The sequence below is a fragment of the Penicillium concentricum genome (genome assembly GCF_028827145.1).
Source record: "Penicillium concentricum strain IBT 3081 chromosome Unknown utg000003l_segment0_segment0, whole genome shotgun sequence".
Taxonomy (NCBI): Eukaryota; Fungi; Ascomycota; class Eurotiomycetes; order Eurotiales; family Aspergillaceae; genus Penicillium; species Penicillium concentricum.
Window position 1 is genome coordinate 1,996,767 of NW_026622756.1, and position 23,696 is coordinate 2,020,462.

Genomic DNA, 23,696 nt, shown 5'->3' on the forward strand with positions numbered 1-23,696 from the left:
TGTTGACTTCAAGCACTTAGACTGGGGACCAAATATCAACGGTACGGCGGATTTCCGAACAATGCAGATCTCCCGCGGTCCTATAGAGATGCGAGTCTTTAAATCAGCCTCGTATTATGCACTCACGATTATGTCAGACCGACCAGTTCGAATAAAATCGCCGTATGTGTCGTGCAGCTTCTCAATTTCCATATTATATTGGACGTTTTTCCCTGCAAGGTAGGCATCATAAAACCGGGACAGTTTAGAAAGCACAGGGCCTGGAAAGTGATGAAGACGGTGGAAGAATAATCGATAAATTCCAATACTTGACGTAAGGGCCACGTTGAATGTGAAAGCAATCCAACCCACGCGTATCAGTACCTGCAACAACGCAAGATTTGTGACGGAGATGTATGCGAGCGTGATCAAACAAAGCGACACGATATACAGACCAAGAAGTCCATAGAGATATTCCTCTACTGGCAAAGTGCGGAAAATTGACACATGAGATATCACTCCAAGACCCACCGCAGAAAGCCCCAGACTGAGGAAATCAGCACTGAATGCTCCATCGAGTCCCTCCACGGAGAACAGTGATGAGTCCATGGTGAACAGCTATAAGAGAGAGGATGGGGGCACGGTCGGAGGGAAAACACAACACGGGCTCTCCCCAAACTGCATCTTGCCAGTTCTCTGCTCCACAGATTCTAATGACAGCAGTATCATTGGCGCCAGATGGAGAGGCTGCTGTGCGGCCACAGATATTTCGCCCCCAAAGACCAGGCCCCACGAAGCCATCGCTTAATGGCAGTTGAAAAGAATCAAATTGTAACGAAGTGGAGTATGCATGCAGCTAATCCTCTAGCCTTTGGGCCATTTTCATGTCTTGATCTCATGCCCCCTTTGACTCTCCCCAACCTCTCTTTAATCAATTGCATACGGCTAGCTCTTACTAGCTGTTTTCCACGAGATTTATCTTTAATCTCGATACTCGAGTCCAAGCCTACATCTCTTCTCGTTCTCCACTTACCCCTGAACAGCCCGCCAATTATCTCGCCAGGAGCAAGTATTGTACGGAGTACAAGGGCAGATTCACGGTAATAATGTGCACTTTAATTGCGAGATGGGGTCGATTCTTATATCGGAGGTTCGTCTTAATATGGAACCTAAACACTTTCTATCTGTCAGGATGAATCGCCGAGTAATATAGTACCTTCTAATTATTATTACATCCGATTTCTGTTCACGATACCTGTGAGACTATACTATGTCCTCCGGGAAAGTAAGCTTATCGTCGTCTGAGACTTGTTTTATACATCGATGTTGGCCATAGGTCTTAGATAGGAGAACTGGTGTTTCTTACTATCCCCATCGCATAACCTGTAACATCTTAAACTCGGCCTAATTGATTCAAACCAGCCGATAAACCCGGAGAACGGCACCACTTCTCGCTCCACAACGGGAAGGTCTCGCGCGCTCCACGCCATAGGAGCCAGGCCGCATCATTTTACTTCCGGGTATCGAACGGGTGGCTCATTATTAGCGTTATGGAGAACTTCTCGCTGTGGAGAATAAGAGCACAGATAGAAATTGCATTGGGATTAGTACTTTTCGAAAAGCGAGCTTGCAATATTTGCCAATCATGATCCCAGGCCTGGGATGAATATCTAACAGGAATCAGATCCTTCGATTTGGCGTAGCTTTTCGAAGTTGTAAGATGGCCTTATCTTCTACTTCGTACTCTGTAAGCTCTAAGCCCTTGAGTATTCCAACCTGCTATAGCATATAGCAGGTGAGCAAACATGACAATTGGGAACCTTCGTCCACTTACATACGTGATCATATCCATTGCCTTTGCTCTTGGGACTACATCAATTTTTCTTCGTCTTTATTGTCGATGGCGTCTCCAGATCTTCGGCCGAGATGATATGGTCGCTATATTTCTGTTTGTGCGTGCTTCTCACGACAGTATTATAGGATTTCTACTGACATAATCGCAGTTTGTCAATGCTATGTATGCAACAGACAATTCTCTACATATTTCTCTCTTATGGTTGTGGACTGTGAGTGCTAGGACTTGGGCTTTAGATTATCTATGACTCTAATTTATTCGATCAGGCCGAGCAGTCAAGCATCACCAGGGGTCATGCAACACATTACCCAAGTAATTCAGCATCCGCGAAAATATTGACTTTTAAGTACTTACATATACTTGCAGTGGTTATTTATCGAGGAAGTTTTCTACATGTTTGTCCACTTCACACTCAAGCAGGCATTCCTCATGTTTTACCTTCGCCTCTCGCCGAAACGAAGCTTCCAGCTCGCGGTATACGGAACAATGGTCATGTGTACATTGTTCCTCGTTGTTGAATGGTTACTGGCATTCTTGCAGGCCAGACCTCTGACAGCTATGTTCCACCCCGAGGCCTATCCGAATGCGAAATACCTCAGTCAATACGTAGTGCAAATGGTTCCAACGGCACTAGTACGTGGTTATCTTCCTATCCAGCTTTGCAGACACACATGAAGGTATACTAACTCAATAATCAACATTTTAGAATGCAATCTCCGATATCATAATTCTCATACTCCCTATCCCCACTGTACTCAACCTCCAAATGAGCACCAGACGAAAGGTAGCAGTTCTTGGGATTATTTGCTTCGGATTATTGTCCGTCGTCACAGCATTGTGTCGATTTGTCGTTCAAAAGCAGCTTATCACCGATCCCGATACCTCCTACGTGATGGGCCGTATGGTCATTGTTGCAGGCATCGAAATCCAAATCGCCGTCATTGCCGTTAACCTACCTGCGCTCCGGTCTCTTTTCACAAAATTGGTAGGAAGCTCCCATGACCCTACAAGTTATGATCAAAGAGGTGCCCACAAATTGTCGAGCTTGAAGGGTGGATCGAAGAAGTCACTGAAAGAGCACTTGGTCGAGCCGCACAATTCGCATGACGGCTTTGGCGCTACTTTGACTGGTTCAGAGGAGGAGCTCATGCGACAACAGGGAGTTGATAGTAGCAAAAATATTCGAGTGGTAACCAATGTTGGTATTACGTCGCATAAGGCTGCAGGTGACAACTTCGAGGTGAATATTGGCTTTCCTGCGGCGACTAATAGAAGTCATATTCACCCCTAAAAATATGGTAAAACCCATGGCTGGAAATGATAAGGTCGAAGCTTACATTGTATATATACGAAAATCTCTAAGCCTGCAAATAAAGATTGTCACCGCATGATATTTAACTACCTAGAATAATAATGGGGTCTTCACACACTTAAAAAGATGTTCCCAATGTGACATGGGAAAAGCTATGAACGAAGGAGCAACAGAGATTCCTCATTGGTTTATAATGAAAGAACAAGCAGGCGATTTGACACCATAAAATCACCATGTACTGCTGACCTGCCCCTTATTCCTCCAGAAGACCCTTCAACGCCTCAGCAGGTGTAATCTTTGGTGGGGCGAGCTCCAATACTGCCTTGCTTGTGGTTGAAGCTGTGCATTTTCCCTCCCACGCAGTCTCCGGGGCGTGTTTGATAGAGTAGATCACGTTCTTTGATTGACGAGTTGGCGCGTAACTGTGCTCATAAAGCATATCAAGGAATGACATGTCTTGATAGCTGACATGCTCAACCTTCGTACCAATGTACTGCTCGACCAGATCCACGAGCTGTTCCCCAGTAATATCCCCTGGTCCATTGAGAACATATTTGGCTTTGTTGTGCGCAGCAAGATTTTCTTGGGACAAAAGACGAGCCGCAAAGACTCCAACCTCGTAAGGATCAATCACACCGACAGGCGCATCCTTCGACGCCATCAATTTGAGCGTTCCTTGCTTTCCAGTTTTGCGGTACTGTTTGATCAATTCCACCGCACCTGCAAGGTAGGAAGGCGTAAAGATGTTGGGCTGGAGCGAAGTCCACTGCAGGTTGCTGAATTCGGGCGAGCTCAAGAGAGCCTCGATCGCCCAGTGTGCACGTGGATAGTAAGCGTTACAATCCGGGCGGACGTTCGCAGCAGTGGTTGAGATTCGGACAACATATTTGACACCGGCGTTCAAGGCAGCAACGTGGAATGTAGACTCTTCAGCGAAGTGATTCGGTTCATTGTGTGATGCGATGAATGCTCTGGTTACTTGATGTTCACGGAGCCAGTCGGATGTGATTTCAACCCAGTTCTGCTCGATCACTTCAACTCCAGGCAGTTGGGCAAGCTTTTGTGCCACTGGACTCTTCGAAGAACGAGTAAGAGCAATGATACGGTGGTCAGACAAAGTATTGCTTGATTGAAGCAACTTTGGCAGCGTTTCAACAACAGCCTGGCCAGTGTTGCCTGTGGCGCCGATAATGAGAATGGTAGGAGCCATGTTGAGTAAATCAAAGGTAGTATTCAAAGAAATTGTAAGATGATATGTGTTGCAACTTCAACGATCGAGGTACTTGCGCGAACTTATACTTGCCCTCCGGCCTCGGCGATTAGAAATTTGCAGCTTAGGGAGCTAAATATTTAAGAATAGATTACTAAAGAAAGATGTAATTGGAAACCATAAGGCTAAGTAAATGGTTAATAGCAGTGGTATCCCATAAGGTGGCAAGTGGGAGAGTGGGAGGCCGGTGGGAGGCCGGTGGGTGGGCGATATACCTCTATAATGTAATCAGCCAATAGCGTCCGCCACGGGAATGATATCAATACGTCATCTTCATATCTCACTCAACAGTTTTCGATATGGCAAGCCTGGGCAATGAATTAGATATCCCATCTCTGCCTACATCCAGCTCCAATGCCTTCAAATGTTACTTTCCTGGCTGCAACGCTAGCTATCAGCGCAAGGAGCACCTACACCGCCATGAAGGAAAACACCTTCAGCAGTCTTTTACATGTTCCAATTGTGGTCGAGCATTTGGACGAAGGTATCCTGCTTCTTTGTATACTAATTCTCGCAAATTCTAACTATTTTGGAATCAGCGACACACTTCGACGCCATGTCCGTCAGCGTCACGGAATAATTGAACCTCTCAAGCGTGCACAGCGAGCTTGTGAGAGCTGCCACGCGGGGAAGTCTCGGTGCGAAGGAGGCGTGCCCTGTGATGAGTGTCTACGTCGCAAGATTCAATGCTCTTTCCACAACTCTGCCGGTACGGCAGAAAATCAGATTCCCAGATCCGCAACACATCGCACATCGAGCGTGAAGCATGATCAGCCACGGTTACAGAATACAGAAAAGACGGAGCAGTGCATCCGTCTTTATTTTGAGACTTTTCACCTCTCTTGGCCATTCATCCACAAAGGATCATTCGACATACGTCATGAAACGCCCTTCCTAGTCCAATCAATGGTTGTTATAGGCCTGTGGGCTACTAGAGAACATTCTGGGCAATCAGCAGCAGTGGAGCTCCACGGTAAACTTGACTTGGCTCTTCGAGATCAAAAGGTTCGTACTACTTCCCCGCAATATTCCTGCTCTACTAAAATTCGATCGGTAGGAAAAATGGGATGCGTCCGAAGTAACTGCAGCTTGCAGTACCTGTGTCTGGCCAATAGCGACGTACCAGGCTATTCTATTACATATCATCTTCTCTTTCGTTATTAGCAGCCGGGCTGCTATCGATTTCGACTTGAAATTCTCTCTGCCTCCTGCTGATTTGGGATTACTCGAAGCTCTTGTCCGAAGTTGTCGAAGGCTAGGCATGTTCTATTATCCGAATATTCTTGCCAAGTATGAAGAAGCCGACTTGGATTCGTTTGTTTGGGTTTGCATTGAGGAAATCAAACGATTTAATATAGCCTTGTACAGGGTTTGCGGGAAGGCAAGCAGCTCTAGTACAAGAGGCGGAAGCCGTGGCGATATCAATGCAGTACGGTCTTCGCTAACCGCAGGTGAACTTCAGTTCCCCCTGCCGAGAAACTGCCCTTTGTGGAATGCTGTTGGCATAAATGAATGGGCAGCTATTACGAAGGGTGAAACACTGGTTTCCTTAGACGATAACGGCCAGGAGAACTGGATATCAAATTTTTCAGAGGTACTAGAATTCTTTGTGTTATAGAATTTTAAACATGGGAATGACCACCGACACACTTTTCGAATACTTGGTTCTTAACAAGAGACCCTATCACCTAGGTCTCCACGGCTAGACGTAAATCTTGCTCAACGCAAATGTACCTTTTGTTAGGGATTGACATATAAAAGGTACATGTACCTATTCATTTTCAGGTGAATTTATAGCGCTAGGCCCCGCAGCGGAATACACGAGCTATCTGCCCTTTATAACAGGAAAATCAATTGTCGAATCCAGTCCCAAGCCAGATCAGTGGCCTACCGGCAACTCTTGTGGTTCTTTGAATGACACACCACCCGATCCGATCTCTGACCTTGCTTGTCCATCTAGCTCTTTCGGCTTCAACCTCTCTCCAAGTTCTGAATATACCACATGCGATCGCGATTGGCCGTACTCCTGATTCCGCATTTGCTCTTGTGACTGGCGTGATTGTTGCTTCCGACGGCGAATGAGCAAAAAGAGGACAGCAATTATAGCAGCTGCGCCAACAACGCCGCCGACTACACCACCAGCTATTGCGCCCGTGTTGGTATGCGATGAGACACCCGAGCTGCTAGATCCGACTTTCGCGGTTGATGAGGATGAGGGCGATGATGAAGCCGAGGGCGATGATGAAGACGTTGCCGTTGAAGTTAAGACAGGCGTAACTAAGCATCATTATACGTCAATATTCCTTATGCAAGCTCATCGATATGCAATCAACTAACCAGAAGAGCTACTTATAACATCCAAGGTCTCGTAAGTATCGTTTCCGGGGAAATCTTCACCGGAGCAGCCAACCAAAACTCGATCGTTAACATGGAATGCCGACTCTCCTTTGTCGCAACAAAAATACCCGTCCCAGTCAAATAGATTCCAGCTTTTATCTGCGCAAGTCGGAGCTTCTGCGATGCTTTCCGTGCAATTGTTATGGTTGTCACAGCATATAAAATTGGGAACGCTAGTCTGCGAGTCAAAGCAGAAAGAATTTCCGGGGCAACATGCCTGGAAATTACCCCATGTCGAATCTTTTGTACATTTTGTTTCGTTACTGTCGCACGTGTTGTTTCGTCTAATCGCGTAGCCTTTCAGATATTCAACAGACATTGCGACTAGGGGCTAGAGTAGCTGAAATCAAAGAGGAGACAGGGGCGGAAGTTGACAGAAGATAGGGAAGCAGCATTATAAATTGCTTTTCTAAAATTAAAGCTGAAGGTAGTACGCGAGACTAGTAAACTAGCCTGGTAAATTTACAGATGTTTTCTCTCGCTGATCGTTCATTAACCTACCCCAATAGGATTAATAAAATAGACCTAAAGCTACCTAGGTATGATCCCGGCAGTGGAATAGGAGAACCTGAGTCAACTGCGATCAAGTGGACAAGTTCGAATGAACTTGTTCCTGTTTCAAGTACTCCGTATAAAATGCTGTAAATTTCGCCCTTTGCCGATCTGCACAAGCCAGGCTGTGTGGCCCACATATAAGCTTAGTATTTCCATTTATAGTTAAGTCTCTTAGATTCTCGCCAATAAGCCCACGAAGCTCACCTTTAAGGCGTTTCATCTCTTGGCGGGGGCCATAAACTGAAATGTAGACTGCATTTTCAGTCCCAAATCTATTGCCATTTACTAGCGTGTTTGCTGAAGGGTATGTATTCATAGCTACAGTCTGCGAAATTAGTACCTACTACTCTTACGACTTCTTTCCTGGGGAATAAATCCGAAGTTTGCGAGACCTCTAGAACAGTGTCTGTGTGTTACAATACAGGTGTGAAATCGCACGGAGCATGTTTTACACAAAACTACACATGTAGTGCATATGTATACGCGTTTCCTCTGTGGTCGTTCCTGTCGATGGGAAAGAACACGTCAATCATTGGGATTACAAGCCAATAGAGAACCGGAGAGGAAGAAGAAGCCTTCACTCCCAAGCAAACGAGCAGATAGGAACTGGCCCAACAAATCAGACAGCAACGCAGGTCACATAACTAAGGCGTTAACACTAAGGTTTGCTATAACCATCCGCGACTGTCATCCCCCACTTCTACCTTCTCTCTTCGACCTCGTTAGTATTTTGAAGACCCTCATTTTTTGAAGACCCAGCATCTAATACATCAACTAAAGATCCTCTCTACAAAGACCTATGGTTGGGAATGGCATGTTGCTCCGCACGCCGCACAGAGGTTTCATTGAATTACTTACACACTCGTACCTATTTATTCCATGCCGAGTCAGTTATAGTACACTATATGGAGAAGCTTAAAAGCGGTCTAAACAAGACTTAATTCAGGCATAAGTCAGGCCAAAATAAGGCACCTAGGCATTAAAATCAGGCATTTGTCATTGAGCGCTATACACTGTCGTACTCCTTCCTTCATTCGCATGGACACCATCAGTAAGCCTTCACCTTCCAAGGTCGAAAGAGAGACTAGACTCATCCGGGACATTCAGTAAGCTGCGTGCGAGAGGCTGGTTGAACCTTTCCACCTTGTTTCTTGATTCCTCTACTGAACTCTTTTATCTCTGCTCTATTCGATTATACGGTATTAGCTAGTGATTCCCTGGAGAATTAGTCTAGAAACTCAAAAATGATCACTGCAGCTCTAGGGTGTTACTCCCACAGGAGTATCGAGACCAGGAAACGGGACTAAAGATTTTTCCTATTCCGGTAGTTGGGAAGTTCTAGTACCGAGACTAAGCCTTAGGGCAGTTCTTTTTAGAACAGATCAATGGCAAGAATCCTCTGAAGCTGACAGATACCTCTAGATGTATCTTCCTCGAGGATAGAGACCCTATTACTCCGCGCGGTAGAGCCGGCAGGGAAGGCACGTATGTCGATTTCGGCGACAGTGTTAATACTATCCTCCCTGCCGTCTCGTTACAGAAGACAATCAAATCTGAAGTAAGCCATTTGTGATGTAGCTATCTTCGGTGTCTGTTTCTATTCATTCCACCATGCCTAGAAAACTTGCAATAACAGGACGCCTCAACTGTCACAAATCAATCAATCATAACAACAATACGTACTTTGACCGAATTTACTACTTGAAATCGTCCCTCGGAGCTTTAGATGGGGGCTCCAGGGCTATCCTCTCGCGTTACCTAATACCTAATGCCTGAACTTAACAGCATCCACCTCAAAATTCCTCACAATCCCACTCGTAACCGGAAATGGTCCCAAATCCACACTGACCTTCTTGTCCCCCAAGCAGCAAGAATCAAAGTCAGCCCCGCAATTGGAATCTGATCCTAACGCTAAACTTCCCCGCCAATTCCGGGATAATAGCCTGCGCGGTCTGCTCGTCCTTGATCAAATCCTTCGACCAAACAGCCCAGTCAACGCCAAGCGGCGCAACCTTTAAGATCCATAGGTGTGTCATAAGCTGCACATCACAGGCGATTGTATATGCTAGTATGCGTATGTTAGTACGGCTGTCTAGGTCTAGGGAAGGAGTACGGGTCTTTTCCCAGGAAATGCTTATTTTCATATCCTCTGCAACCAATTTGAGCGAAGTTTACTTGTGGCTCCGACTAGGTGGTAATTGAGGGGTTACTTCAGATTAAATCAGTTACCTAGTCTATCCTTCGAGAAGTCTCTATATCAAATATACAGACTGTGGCCTGGTAAGGCCGTGCATCCCAATGGTCCAAACTATGAACTGCCGATGACACTGCCGAGTCCCCAAAACTAGCTCCAAACCTAGACTAGTGGTTTTAGTCTTGATTTTCTCTATATGGCCTCGGTTGTATATCCTAGAATCGGGTCATGGACAGCATTCTGATTACCGATGGAATCTACGCTTGACCTCAAACAGGATAGCATAATGCGGGGAAATATAGTTCAACATGTATCGTAGTATGGGGAAGAAGGAAATGATACTGAAGTATAGAGCATAAATAGGGTCATTCCCAGGCTCGCAATTAGTAGTACCTGAGAATTACACAGCAAAGACATTACTCTAAGCCCACCTCTTTAACTTCAATGGGTCGGTCAACCATGAGTCGATTCCCGCAAGCTCTCACCATATTCGCGACCTTCTTTGGCCTTGCACAGTCTGCAGATAATGGACTATGGCCGATGCAGAAGTTCAAAAGCTCGTCCATCCAAGCACCGTACATGAACGTCACTAAGATGGGCCCGACAGAACCGGGCTTCCTCTTTCTGACACCCCACGATATCATCCGACAAACGGGATACCCGGCCATCTACTCAGATGATGGCCAGCTTGTATGGCAGGGCCCCAGTGGGAACTACTCAGCCCTGCAGCCGCAGGTTCTCAACGGCGAACCCGTAATGGCCTACTGGTCCGGCTATGTCAGCCTTGGCTTTGGATTCGGAGGAATTTCTATCGTGAACAGCTCGTACGACGAGATCCACAGAGTCACGCTGGATTGCGAGGCAGAGAACTTCGTGACAATCTATGATCCAATGAAGTTTGCTTCGTGCATTGATATCCACGAAAGTGAGATCACAGATAACGGCACCATTCTCGTGACTGCCGTCAATGTCACGCAAGCGGATCTGAGCTCCATTGGTGGTCCCAAGGACGGATGGATTCAAGACGCACTCGTCTATGAGATTGATATCAAAACCAATGAGATCCTCTTCCGCTGGAGTGCCTACGAGCACATCGACCAGGTGCCGCTCAGCGATGTGCGTGCTCCGCTCAAGGGATCTGGCGGTACCAAAGCTGATCCATATGGGTACCCTCATCTCAATTCGATTGCGAAATATGGTGACTCGTACTTGGTGTCGTCGCGGTTTATGTGCAGTCTCTTTTTTATTGCATCGAATGGCTCGGTGACATGGCAACTCCACGTAAGCTTGCTGATTTCCGAGAGACCGATTTATCAAAACTGGATATACTAATAAGATGTAGGGTTTGACTGGCGGTGACTTTGAGTTAGGCCTCGGCACGACCTTCTGCCAACAGCACGACGCGCGCTTCCAGTTCCAGAGCGACGAGCGAGTGACAATCAGCCTGCACAACAATGACAACGCCGATTTCACAGGCCACACCGCGCTAACAACGGGCATGGTGCTAGACGTAGAGCTCCAAGGCTCAAAACGAGTCACCTTGAAGAGTCGAATGTGGGATGCCGCTGAACCTGTGTACGCCGAGTCACAAGGTAGCTACCAACCTCTCGGGAATGGGCACGTTTTGCAGGCCCATGGCGGAACGCCCAAGATCGAGGAGTACGATGAGAACGGGGCCGTCGTTATGCGTGCTAGGTTTGGTTATGATAATACCATGCACACGTACCGCACCTATCGGTACCCTTGGGTTGGGCGTCCGGCTACCAAGCCCAATGCTGTGGCTTGTTTGGATGGGAGGAACGGGAAGCCTGTTGTTTACGCTAGCTGGAATGGGGCGACGGATGTGGAGCATTGGAAGGTGTATTCTGGAACTGTGGTGAAGCAGACTGCTGTGCGGAATGGATTTGAGACGGCCATTCTTGTGGATGGCCTGACTAGTAGTGATTCGGTGGTTGTGGAGGCGGTTGGCGGTGTTGGTGATGGGATGAGATCTGAATCCGCCAAAGTCGGACAATGCTGATGGCAGATATTCTTGCCAGCTGATTATGTGTAGTTACTGTTGAGCTAATTTTGCGAGCTTTTAATGACCGAATTCTGCTTTTATTGGTGACTTCCCGTAGTCAAGAGAGAGGCATGTAAACTCAGCTACACATGCAACTAGATACAAAGCAAGGTAACACAGAGAACAGACTAGTCAGAGTGCCCCGGCCTGTCTCAGTCGATCTGCGACATCGAGATTACCTCTTGTTACTACTATTTGCAGTAGTGTCCCCATTTCCTTCAATTGCCCACTAACAGCGATATTGACATCGGCCTTTTCTTCTAGCAGTCGCTCAACCACCTCGATGTGACCTTCTATTGCCGCTGCCTGGAGTGCTGTATATCCATCAATAGAAGCAGCAGCATTGACATCGGCTTTTTCTTCTAGCAGTCGCTCAATCACCTCGACATGGCCTCCTTCCGCCGCTGCTTGAAGTGCTGTTCGCCCAGTAAGACCACTAGCAGCAGCATCGACATTAGCCCCTGCTTCTAGCAGCCGCTCGATAACCTCGAGATAGCCCCCGGCTGCTGCTGCTTGCAGTGCCGTGCGTCCTTCTCTGTTAATCGGGGTATTAACCTTAGCATTTGCTAACAATAATCGCTCGACAACCTCGAGGTGACCCCCGCCTGCTGCTGCTTGGATTGCTGTGCGTCCTTCCATCGAAGTTATACTATTGACCTTGGCTTTTGCCGTCAATAGTCGCTCGACTACAGCGAGGTGACCCCCAGCTGATGCTGCTTGAAGTGCTGTGCGTCCTTCTTCGGTATCAGGAGTATTGACCTGAGCATTTGCTGACAATAGTCGCTCGACTACTGCCAGATGGCCTCCGCCTGCTGCTGCTTGGAGTGCTGTTTGGTCGTTCCCTCCAATAAGAGTATTGACCTCGGCCTTTGCTATCAATAGTCGCTCAACCACCTCGAGGTGGCCTCCTTCTGCCGCTCCTTGAAGAGCTGTTCGGTTATCTACCAGAGTATTCACATTTGTCCCCACTCGCAGTAAAGCTTCGACTGAAGTAATGTCTCCTTCTCTCGAAGCATTTAACAATCCGTAATGTATTGTTTCGATGGAATTGCTGCTTTGTTGAACGATTAACTTAGTGAAGCGGCCACGGTCTTGAACTCTGGAGTTTTTAAGGATTTCGAGTTTGGCGTTTTCAGTCAAAATGTCCGACTGGTGCTTTGCATGGTACAAAAACAGCGTGAAATGGCCGTGGGTTAAAAGCCACCGTACCACTCTTGATATATCGTTTTTTTCATCATCAGTCTGATCTGTCGACTCCCATGGCCTGTGTGCAAGAATAATATCCCCGTCTACACAACGGCAAAAGAATTTCCACATCTGGGTATCCAGTTCAGGGTCCAGGTCTGTTACGTGATGTATCCAACAAGAGCGGGCGTAGTCGAGAAACTGGAATTCGCGGTTCTGGAGGTCCATATCGAGCCGTGAGGGCTCCAGATCCTCGAACAATTTTCGAGATTTCCTCTCCAACTCCCGAGCACTGAGATGCTGCAAGTGCTTACGGTGGCAAAGTAACTTCATTGCCATTCGACTGGTATCACTGCGCGAACGGTATATCGGGGTGATTCCAAGCTGAAGGGGGGTTATTGGAGTGTTCGACCCCTCGGCGACCTTGGATACCTGACGTCTGAAGGTAGTGAAGTCAAGATAGGTCATGCAAAGTAAGCCGAGATGTCGATCGAGTTTCCTCATATCGAATTCGTCTGATAACCAATGGTTGATTTTGAAGAGGTGTTGTTTCACACTATGATGAACATAGTGCACGGTGCTATCCTCTTCATCCACGAATATCAAACCACAGCAATTAGCCATGACCTTATTCATGTCATTGGGGAACTTCTGGCTATCAAGAGAAGTTTGTTCAGGACTTAGACTCAAAGCCTCTTGGTACTCCAAGACTGTCAAAGATCGCTTCACCACACCACAAAATTGGAGTGTTGCAATCGCGTCCTTTGCTGTTGTTTCCTTTCGAACTCGATGTAGCTTTCGATCAAAAATTTCAGAGAGGCCACGCGGTAGATGGTTTAGTACCTCTAAGATGTCATTGTCACTGCCCTGTGCGCATAGCTCTTCTATCAAAAGACGCGTCCAGAGGAACCTGTTCGAATGTAACTATCAGCAGTTGTTCATAATTCTACCAGGTTTTCTGACTCACATTCCATTAGATCCATCGTGAAGGGCGTTGGAGATTTTCATGATGAGTTTCGGATCCCCCAGCTTCAACTGTTCCTCATCTAGGCAACGGCCTAGAGTTGTCGCAATGTATTGGTCCATGTCGGACTCAACCTTTCTCTCAGTCACTGAGATTTTGTATTTAGGTTGGATTTTTCTAAATAACTGCCGTTCAAGCCCAGGGCGACCAGCACAAAGGAGTTTGAAAGCCCTAACGCGAGTACTACAGAGTTTGGCAATGCCCTGCGCAAGCTGCTGAATCTCGCTACCATCACACTCATCGAGACCATCGAGAATAACATAATATTTCTTGTCATCTTTGAGGTGAGTCAATAAGAAAGCAATAGTCTCAGCCGTGCTAAGATCCCGACTATCCTCGTATAAACGCCGTAGAAGGTCGTTTTCCGCAACCTCGATCTGTGCGTTCAATAATTGACGAGCAATGCTTCCGACAATGTTTCTCGCTGATAGAGATGCTGCGTAGTCGGCGGAACAGAAGTAGTAGGATATAATATCGCTAGGCTCACGGGACGCATGTAGTTGAGCAACCACATTTGACATAAGCACCGTTTTACCCACACCCATCGTGCCAGAGCACCATAGAATGTCGGTGTCCCAACGGTCTCTCCAGTGAAGAAATAGCGGTTCCTTCTGTAGCCACTCAGCTGTAGAAGGAACGCGCTGCTGTGAAGCTTGCTTCCAAGGCTTATCGTAGTCGATGCTAGAAAGACTATCTCTGATGCTAGACTTCAATTCCGCGGCTTGTCTTTTCACGCTGTCGATTCGGGATTGCTGCGCCTTAGCATACTCATTTCTAGACTCTTTATGGAATCTCAAGGTGTGGCGGCGGAATGCTGAATTGCCGCGGCTTTCGCGCTCAAGAAGACCTTTAGCATCAGCGTTAGCCTTCTTCGAGGCAAATGAAAGCTGTAGCTGTATGTCCCTCACGGCTTCGTCAAGCTGATCCAGAAAATGTTTGAATTCGGCCTCGAAGGGATTCAAGATAGAGGATAACATTTGAGTAACAGGCGTCCGCTTTGTGATTTCAATAATCTTGATGCATAAATGGATAATGACGGCATAGTAATCGCATAAACTACGTTTGAGACCAACGCAGCCGGGGTAAAGGTGACCAAATTGCTGATACGTCGGACATGACCTGCCGATCGACATGATCATACTACTGACTTTGTCAAAGTAAGATGCGATATTGCTCGCAGTCAAAATTGCCGTCTTGATGCCTCCCCAAACCATAGCAGCGATTTGAGGATTAGAGCTGACGAATGTATCCACGATGGCGCTAAACTGTTGTGTCGCCTGTAGGAAGGTGTGCAATCTTGGCGCCACACATCTCCTTGTCATGTTGCTTTTGTTGGAATCGATCTGTGCAACAAAGGCAATAACGCTCGCGGCATCTGGACTCGTAGTGCTTGCCTGATACTGTTGTTTTTGGTCGTCTGTCAGGATCCCCTCGAATTGCACCAGAGCTTGCTTGAGAGATATTGTGGGATCCGGCCCCCGTATTTGATTTGAGGGATATGAGATTGCTGCAGACATCGGGGGTTCTATGCGTCTGATTTAATGCCAAGATCTCAATTGCTGTCCTCAGAGAAAGATATGTGGCAGACAATGGCAAGTTCAAATGAAGGGATATCCCAACTCGGGGGTGAGGGGCTGTGTTAGCCACACTGCCCTGTGAAGACAGCCTGAAGTGTGTCTTCCGCATATTCACACTAGTTGTAATTATCGTATTTCAAATGCATACATGGTAAAGTATAGGTGGTACTATGTAGTAATTTAACCTGCTTATAGGTTTTGACAGGGTATGATCACCCCGTATAAGGGCTATTTCTACTCATAATCCCTGGCGCCTACCCGCCTACCGGAAAAGCCCCCTAATCCGAGGTTGACCCGCCACAATTAAGGATTCCCATGTAATAATGAATTAGTTCTCATTATTCTCTTCATCACTATCGAAAACTTCCTCATCATCTTCTTCTTCCTCCTCATCCCCGTCCTGATAGTCCTCATCTTCCTCATCCTCTCCCATGGCAGCATCCAAGTCCAAAACCTCGTACCGCATAGCATCCCCATACAAAACACAAACAGCGCGTCGTCCTTTCCGTCCATTAACATCAACATGCACAGGCCGCGCCTTCGGGCCATGTAGAGCAAATCGATGTACAAGGACGCCCGCGTGAGGGGATTCAGGCGAGAGATCTAGTGTCGTAGCCGATATAGGAGGCTTGGGAGCGGATGACTTGCTATTACACTCAATGTAATCAAGGGCAAGAGGTGATGGGTCGGTTATCTCGCTTTGGGATTGTGTTGAGGCGGGCTGGAAGGGGAAGTTGAGGAGATGGGAGGATCCCTCTGCTCGGATAGATTGTTAGATTGTGCGTAGAACTTAGGATAGGAATATGCCAAGTCGATGTGTAAGTGACTTACTGCTGTCGCGCCAGAGAACCATGAGTGTGTTGTCGTTGACGAATTGGAGTTGGCGAACTTCGCCGTTTTGGAGGTCGAGGGTTGCGAGAGAAGTGCTTCTTGTTGAGCTGACGCCACCGATTGAGTTGAGGACGACGCGGTAGAGATAGACTAGTTGCGAGGATGTAAGTAACTGTAATTAAAGGGTGATTGTATGACGAACCTTGGTGTTTTGATGTCACTGATCGGGTAGCGACGTATATCGAGCAAGGCTGACCTTCCATGGCATCCTATTCCGCAAGTTAACATCTGGGACAAGACAAAAGTCATCAGTCGCAAACTCACCTCGTAACAGAAAGTTAGATCGATAACTTCTTGGTCGCAATCAGAGTGAAGCGTCAAAGGAGAGTGATGGAGAATTCCCCTGCGCTGGGTCAAGGCAATCTCTCCAAAGACTTTCTCAAACTGGATACCTAGACGCCTCGTCAAGTCATTGAGCTTAGGCGTCTCGACCGATGTACCATCACCACCCTTATCCCGAGCCTCGCGTTGCTGCTGAAGAAGTGACTTGTAAGTGTCGAAGAACGAGCGGTCGTGGCCATCTGGAAGCCACTTATCAGCGGGAGGGGCAGGGGGCTGAACAACTCCGATCATGGGAAGTTGGCGAATAAAGTTCCGCAAAGCACTCTTGGTCAATGCGCCTTTGATATACTTCACAGTCGGAGGGACATCGAACAAGTCTCTCTTCTCCTGCAGCTCTTCTAGTGTTTGCGACATCGGCTCGCTGTTAAGAACTTGGATTTCTTGACGAAGCCATCTGGAGAAAGCAGCGAATTGACCCAGTTCCTCGTTGGCATGAGTGAGAACACGGTGCGCAAGAAGATGGAGACAATCAAGTGTCTCCACGATAGTATTGAGCTTGGTCGTGTCCAGCCCGAGGACATCGCTTAGCTTGTGGAATTTAGACAATCCAACTAATCGACTGAGAAGTACTTGACTGCGTTCCAAGGCTGGGAGGAGACATTCGTGCGTCAGTCGCCGGATATTCTCATAGCCGCCTGAGACAGCCTTATCCCATCTCTTCTGGCCCTATATAGTTCATTAGCACACTATCTCTCAAATGGCAAGGGTGACATACTCTGTCTCCAACAATATCCGTAAGGAACTCTTTCATCGGCTCAAAGCAATGACCAGTGACAACCAGATGGTAGATAGCAGTGATAAAATCACACTGACATTTCTCCCGCAAGTCCTCATTGACACTGCGCAAGTACCGCGCAGGAAGTTCCTGAGCATTCTTCCACTCAAGCTCAATCTGCCGTTGCACCTGACCAATATAGCGGAGCAAATTCTGAAGCTGAGTAGTCTTCGACGCAAGAAGAGACAGGTATCTCCCAGACTTCGTAATAAAGCGAAGATCCATCGTAACAAGCTCAAGCGGGCCACGAGTACCTCCCTTAACCGGTGATACCAGCAGAGCATGCGTAGAGCTCAAGGGGTGCGAAGAATGCCGCAAGATACGACAAGAGTCGGAGATACCGGGAGAGCTTCCCACAGGGAAAGAGCCAATCTCAAAGCAATCAAATATGCGCAGGTGGACAGTGCCATCATCAAACCCGACAGAGAGCACATCAACCGAGTCGTTGGTGTCCTTCGAAGAATGAAAGATGGCATCGAGGGATGCCCGCGAGCTGAAGACATCGTCCTCGCCTCCTGTTGCAGGCAGGGTGCTCAGCTTTGGTAGCGAGCTCTCAATATCCAGCAAGGCAAGTTCCCTGGGTAGATCTGCTTTAAGCATCGTAGTTGCCTTGGAAGGATACACTCCCGGAGCTAAAAGATCGTCGACGGAGACCTGACCCGCGGATTCATCCAAATGCCGCTGTGCGGCTTTACTATCGGTGAAATTGACACCCCACCCAACGCACGTTGCCTTGGGTGTCGGGTTTTCAGTGGGATTGGATTGTTCCTCTTTCTGCTGGTAGGTCTGGTAATTGTGCACCGTCTTCCCAGTGTACGAACTGATGATGCGGAGTGAGCCATCTCCACACGCGACAGCGAGGAGGCGACCTGGTGTAGTGTTAGTTAATGATCGCGCGGTAACAACAGCCAATGCCGGTAATATCTGATTTAAAGAAAACGGATATATAGCAAAGGCCAGCGACAAGGAAATTCAAACTCACCATTCCCCTTCCACGCCATCCCTCTAATCTCGCCATCCTCTTCATCCTCGCCTAGGTACGGATCTCCACCAAAAGAACCCCCGAACACTCGCTGCCCATTAAGTCGGAATACGCGCAGTTCCTCGTCCTCGGTCGCCAGCGCTATCAGGTCCATCGTGGGACAGTACGCCACGGCCTGCGCCTTGCATTTTGCTGGTAGGGACTTCTCCCCGACCGGGGTCAGTTGGGGGCCCTCGGCTGCCATTATGGGTGTTTCCTTCTCAAGATAAAGAGCACATTCAGCCCATTCTTATTTTGGGAACATTAAAGGTTCAAGAATTGAGGTGTGGCGCTGTTCCTTTTTGACTGAAGCTGTTGATCGCGGGTGGTGGATACAAAGGGATTCTTGGCGCGTTTTGGTGTTCCAATCTGTTGGTATGGGACCAACACTCTGGAGTTTATATTTGTTTTTACTATCTACTAGACTGGTAGAATTTATACATTTGGAACTGTTTTTTCTTTTGTATTTTCATTGATATGATTTTATCTCTATTGAGAGTTAAATGATACATGTGCGGAGCACGAAAACTCCACCGACGACCAGCGCCGGCAATATGATAATAAAAACATGAGAATGATAATGCGAGACAGAAGTCTCTGAGAGGGAGTCTCTCATCAAAATGGTGCCCCATCCATATCAGCCTGGATCAGGTTCTTCAGATAACTGAGCTCATCCATCAATTCCTGCATGGTAGCATTCCCTTGGAACGAGGCATTGCTGCGACGGGAGCGAATGCGCTCAAGGGAAGTGTCGCTCACTTTCCGCTCTGCGGTAGGAAGATTTTGTTCCGAGTCAGAGCCTCTGGGGAGCTCGGGCAGCAGGATCGGGGAGCCATTGGGGCTGCGCGACATCGCGAGGGCCTCCATGGATTCAAGGGCGCTAAATAGGGCAGCATGACGCTTGGGGTTGCTCTCCACTTCATCCATGTTCTCGATGCCCAGACCGGAACAGTCGAAGCCAGGTGTGGACAGGGAAACGGTGAGTTCGGGGAGGCCGACGCTCCAGGAAGGGAGTTCTGCGGATGCTGAGTTCGGAGACGAGGGTTTGGAATAGACAGTGAGGTGGGGGGTGTTTGGGTCGGTACTGGTTGCGCCATCGCCAGACTGTGAGAGGTCTGGTGTTCTCCATCTTTCGTCGGCCAAAGACTCGTCCTGGTGATCATTGGATGCGGAGGCCGATGTCATCGATTCGTGCGGGTTATAGTCGGTGTCGGTGCCCGTGCTCCATTCAGAGAACCGGCTGCATTCAGGCACAACACGGGAGTTGGTAGAGTCGATGGTTGTTGTTGTCATGCTGGAGAAGTAACTGCGCTGAACCTCGCCATCCATCGCCTTGTCTCTCTCGTCGATGGCGCGAACTGCTTCATCCATGACTGAAGACGGTGTGTTTGGGAGTGTAGGGAGCCTCTTTTCTTTGGTAAACGCGGCAGTTGGCGTAGGCAAATCACCGGAGCTAGCGATATCTTTCAGAGCTTCCCGGATCGCACGATTTTCGTCAAATGCCGCGGTATTTCCGTTTGCTGCGCTGCTAGAAGGACTGCGTTTGCGGTGTTCCGGACGCGTCTGCACTGTGAGAAGACGGCCCGGTGCCGTTTCCCCAGCGGTTGCTTTCATCGCGCGACGACTTTGAATGGTGGACGGGCCAAGTTTGTCGGGAGAGCTGGATGGAATCGCAATTCCAGTGTTGACCTTGATTCCAGGGATATTGCGGCGATTCTCAACGGCCTCTTTCTGCTGCAGTGCCATCTTAGAAGCATCCACTGGTTGTATTGTGTCGAACTTCTTATCCGCCTCGGCGGGTTGCCTCAAAGCAGCTAGAATGGCTCGGGCTCTCGGGGGAGACATCGAACGTGAATCTTTCTTGTGGCCCTTACGAGCGGCACTGCGCGGTTGAGATGCACTCCGGTGAACTCCCGCCATCGGAGATTTACCCGAAGAGTGCGCGGGGCTCGGTTCGCGGTGGACTGATGCAGATGTCTGAAGACGCATAGGCTGGGGTTGGGGTGGCGGCTTCCGCGGGTTCATAAACTTGTCTTCGGGGTTCATAGTCCGAAGATGTTCGGATCTTTGGGAACTGCCACTCGCGGAGCGTCCATGTGTGCGGCTGTCGGGTAAAATGATAGGGACATTTAGCACATTCATGGGCTGCCCTGGAAGAAGCGGACACATTGTGGTCGTTGGCTCTGCCTCGTTGTAATACTCTATATCATTATCGAGCAAATACTGTTTTTCTCGTTAGTTCTTTCATCTCATATGCGTGAATATGAGTCTCACATAATACCAGTAAGTACCACCCATCTTCAGGCCTCCTGTTCGCCATTGGGTCTTATCCGGTCCATCGCCTATCATATCGGTAAAGGTATGGCATCCTCTCCAATGTCCGGGTCCGACTCGCTTGTCTCTTTCCATCACATATTGCTTGGAGAAATTATCCCATGATCCGAGCAGCTTGACCGACCGGATCTCCGGTTTGGTAATCCTGAATTGGGGTCAGCGCATGGAGATATCAATTGCACTGGGTACACTCACAGTAGGAAAGTCATGAGGGTAGTTGAGATCATCGCAAAGTAAGACAGCAAGAAGAGTAAGAGTAAACGAGAGGTAATAGCACAGATAAAAAAAAAGAATGAATCAAAGAAAGAAAATGCACAACAATGCAAGATAGGAACCAAAGAAAATGCTAAAAGACAGAATCCCAGTAGAATACACGCAAATGCAAGGCAACGAAAGGACAGTGGTCTATAGAGGTCGAAAGAAAAAGGGTAGCCGGAAGCCCGAGCGCATATAACAAAACAAAGCTCACAGGTAGTCCAGACACCAAACCAACTCCACAAAGGCGGTTCTATAATTATCGGGGTTGGAAGCTGTGCCTGTTTCAGGATCGAGTGACAGGTCTAAGAATAAACGAGTTTCAAGTGTGTTAGGGGGCCAACACGCAGACAATCACCACAATTCCATGGCCTGGACACAGGGCCCAAATCAAATAGTCGAATAGAGGCGGATGCTTCAGGAACCGCGAAGGTGCAATCTCCCCAGCGTAGTGTAAGGCGACAAGGTTGACCAATGAGCGGGCGGAAGATGGAAGCGCCCGACCACTCGGGTTGGTGGTGTTCCTGCGTAGAGTCCGGCGCTAAGAGGGCTGCAGGGTTGGAATTTCGAAACAGGGGGCAGAAGAGGTTGAAACGGTCGAAACGATTGAAGCCCAGGAAGAAAATCCAGAGAAATAGGTTTTTTTTGGCAGATCGGCGCGGGGATTTGACGATCCAAATTGGTGATGAGTGGGTTTAATAACCTGTGTTGATCGTGATAATGGAGTATTACAGTACTCCGTACAGAGTACAGAGAGAAAAAAAAAAGAAAATGATCTCAGATTCTCAGGTTCTCACGGTGTGGCTTATGATCCTCCGATGCTTCCGTCATTGTGGTTCGTCGATCTCTATGCAAGGTCCGTACAATTTAGATTAGTTAGGTGAGATTGGTTAGATTAGTTTGGTTATATTGATTACATTAATTTGGTTTTGATGGTTTTTGATGGTTACATGATCTGACTAATATAAACGAAGCCACTACCTAGGTAGTAAGTACATAACCAGAGTTCGGAGTACTCTAGAAAACAATACCTATATTTATCAGAAGCAAGGGTTCTGTAAGGACGTGATCTACTTTGTAGGCGCTAATTATTCTCATTGGTGTGATCAAATAGAAGCTAACAAAGCTAACAGGGATATGTCCGAGAATTCTCCACCAAGGCGGTTCCCGAAAGGTCAAAATATGCGATAGGTAAATAATGTATCAAAATTAAAACTACTATACAATCTTCTTCCTATCTAACCTCTTATGAACAGCTCCAAGCACAGCCTTCAAAATCCCATCTCCCTCCAATCTCTCCCCAGCCCGATTTCTCCAAGGAACAGTATCAACAATATCCCTCAGATGGAGATTATTACACCGTCTCCCAAGATCTTCATCCAATTCCTCCAAATACTGTTGAGCCATCTGGTCATTCCCAATCTGAAAGAACTGAATCCCAATCTGCCACGGAATAGCACGACAAGAAGGTCCATCCAACCTCTGAGCTGTCTGGGTGATAATACTCTCTGCATCATCCGTGAAAACACCATCGGTAATCGTGATGATATTAATCGGTGTAACCGACTCTATCGGCTTAGGACGCTCCGAGCTAGAGAAATATTTCTGCTTAGCTGCCTCCTTCTGTGTTCGTTTCGCTTCTTCCTTCTCTTCCACCAGATCCATGTATGGGTCTAGGATATTACGCAGTCGACTTCCGACCCCTGTTCCGCCAAAAGGTCTGACGGAGGCAAAGATCTCGCTTACTCGTTGCGCAGTTCTGATATTGTAGTATCCGCCGTCAAATTGTGGGCATTTGATGAGGTCGGGGGTTTCTGTGTAGTTGGAACCGTAATTGGTACTGTAGTTGGTGTTGGAACGGGCATTTGATCGGTGGTTGATGAAGTAGATATCGATTCCCTCCTTGTCATATTTTGTGCAGACTGGCGCGATCGCTGCGATGGCTTCTCTGGCTTCTTGCCAAAGTGCACCTCTCATGCTTGAGCTGTCATCAACCAAGAAGATGGTGTGGAATTGGCTGAGGAAGGCGAACTGAGAATCGGACTCTAGCTCTTCGGGGGCGCTGATTCTGATTGTTGGGATTTGGGCTTCTTCGTACGATGGTGGGAGGTCTGATTGCTCTCTTGTGAACTTTGTATTGGAGCTATGCGTGCGACCTCGGGACCATGATGGATAATGTGTTGGGGTCGTGGTTCTTGATGCGGTGGCAGTCCCTGCTTTGCGCTCTTTGCGCTCTTGCCGATGGCTAGATGAGAAGGTGTGCCATATAGACATCTTTTCGGAAGCACCTATGGTGGAAGAATGTATATATTTTAGATGAAGCAGGTGAGGAATGTCTACCCAATAGACTTGAGTGTCTTGAAGGCTGCTCGGTTTCTTAAATGATGTGTTCCAAACAAAGGATTTGACTCAGGAAACCGCTTCTTTATATCTATTCCGTGTCTGACAACTATAGCAGGGGCTCGGCTGTGAAACCTAGTATACAAAGAATGGTATAGGGTAGAGGGGCCAAGGCACACTTGGGCAGTTAACAAAGTTTTACCACCACATGGTCGAAACATGAGCTTTAATCTAAAAGTCAGCCCAAAGTATGTCAAAGATACAAAATAACATTGGAAATTGCAAGGCAGATCAGCCCTATCGTAACTAACAGTGGATATTGAGGAAC

The 23,696-nt window shown here is 47.7% G+C and overlaps 9 protein-coding genes across 9 annotated transcripts; 2 read left to right on the forward strand and 7 right to left on the reverse strand.

Annotated features, from left to right (window-relative positions):
- Positions 1 to 35: 35 nt before the first annotated feature.
- N7517_008588 (uncharacterized protein) lies at positions 36 to 588 on the reverse strand (the record flags this gene model as incomplete). The annotated part of the gene is made up of 2 exons (XM_056726318.1): positions 36 to 80; positions 127 to 588. 2 exons carry the CDS (start codon positions 586 to 588, stop codon positions 36 to 38), a joined length of 507 nt encoding a protein of 168 aa, XP_056577169.1.
- A 1,401-nt stretch (positions 589 to 1,989) lies between these two features.
- On the forward strand, positions 1,990 to 3,125 carry N7517_008589 (uncharacterized protein; the record flags this gene model as incomplete). The annotated part of the gene is made up of 4 exons (XM_056726319.1): positions 1,990 to 2,045; positions 2,101 to 2,146; positions 2,201 to 2,467; positions 2,541 to 3,125. The coding sequence occupies 4 exons, from the start codon at positions 1,990 to 1,992 to the stop codon at positions 3,123 to 3,125; spliced, it is 954 nt and encodes a 317-aa protein (XP_056577170.1).
- Positions 3,126 to 3,399: 274 nt separating this feature from the next.
- Positions 3,400 to 4,356, reverse strand: N7517_008590 (NmrA-like family protein; the record flags this gene model as incomplete). The annotated part of the gene is made up of 1 exon (XM_056726320.1): positions 3,400 to 4,356. One exon carries the CDS (start codon positions 4,354 to 4,356, stop codon positions 3,400 to 3,402), a length of 957 nt encoding a protein of 318 aa, XP_056577171.1.
- Positions 4,357 to 6,295: 1,939 nt separating this feature from the next.
- N7517_008591 (uncharacterized protein) lies at positions 6,296 to 6,704 on the reverse strand (the record flags this gene model as incomplete). The annotated part of the gene is made up of 2 exons (XM_056726321.1): positions 6,296 to 6,558; positions 6,611 to 6,704. The coding sequence occupies 2 exons, from the start codon at positions 6,702 to 6,704 to the stop codon at positions 6,296 to 6,298; spliced, it is 357 nt and encodes a 118-aa protein (XP_056577172.1).
- A 3,317-nt stretch (positions 6,705 to 10,021) lies between these two features.
- Positions 10,022 to 11,582, forward strand: N7517_008592 (arylsulfotransferase family protein; the record flags this gene model as incomplete). Its single annotated transcript, XM_056726322.1, has 2 exons — positions 10,022 to 10,843; positions 10,905 to 11,582. The coding sequence occupies 2 exons, from the start codon at positions 10,022 to 10,024 to the stop codon at positions 11,580 to 11,582; spliced, it is 1,500 nt and encodes a 499-aa protein (XP_056577173.1).
- Positions 11,583 to 11,756: 174 nt separating this feature from the next.
- On the reverse strand, positions 11,757 to 15,350 carry N7517_008593 (ankyrin repeat domain-containing protein; the record flags this gene model as incomplete). Its single annotated transcript, XM_056726323.1, has 2 exons — positions 11,757 to 13,719; positions 13,777 to 15,350. The coding sequence occupies 2 exons, from the start codon at positions 15,348 to 15,350 to the stop codon at positions 11,757 to 11,759; spliced, it is 3,537 nt and encodes a 1,178-aa protein (XP_056577174.1).
- A 388-nt stretch (positions 15,351 to 15,738) lies between these two features.
- On the reverse strand, positions 15,739 to 18,644 carry N7517_008594 (uncharacterized protein; the record flags this gene model as incomplete). The annotated part of the gene is made up of 6 exons (XM_056726324.1): positions 15,739 to 16,166; positions 16,242 to 16,391; positions 16,444 to 16,510; positions 16,566 to 17,309; positions 17,359 to 18,287; positions 18,401 to 18,644. The coding sequence occupies 6 exons, from the start codon at positions 18,642 to 18,644 to the stop codon at positions 15,739 to 15,741; spliced, it is 2,562 nt and encodes an 853-aa protein (XP_056577175.1).
- A 410-nt stretch (positions 18,645 to 19,054) lies between these two features.
- Positions 19,055 to 21,000, reverse strand: N7517_008595 (uncharacterized protein; the record flags this gene model as incomplete). The annotated part of the gene is made up of 3 exons (XM_056726325.1): positions 19,055 to 20,662; positions 20,714 to 20,918; positions 20,969 to 21,000. 3 exons carry the CDS (start codon positions 20,998 to 21,000, stop codon positions 19,055 to 19,057), a joined length of 1,845 nt encoding a protein of 614 aa, XP_056577176.1.
- A 1,246-nt stretch (positions 21,001 to 22,246) lies between these two features.
- Positions 22,247 to 23,302, reverse strand: N7517_008596 (uncharacterized protein; the record flags this gene model as incomplete). Its single annotated transcript, XM_056726326.1, has 1 exon — positions 22,247 to 23,302. The coding sequence occupies one exon, from the start codon at positions 23,300 to 23,302 to the stop codon at positions 22,247 to 22,249; it is 1,056 nt and encodes a 351-aa protein (XP_056577177.1).
- Between the last annotated feature and the right edge of the window lie 394 nt (positions 23,303 to 23,696).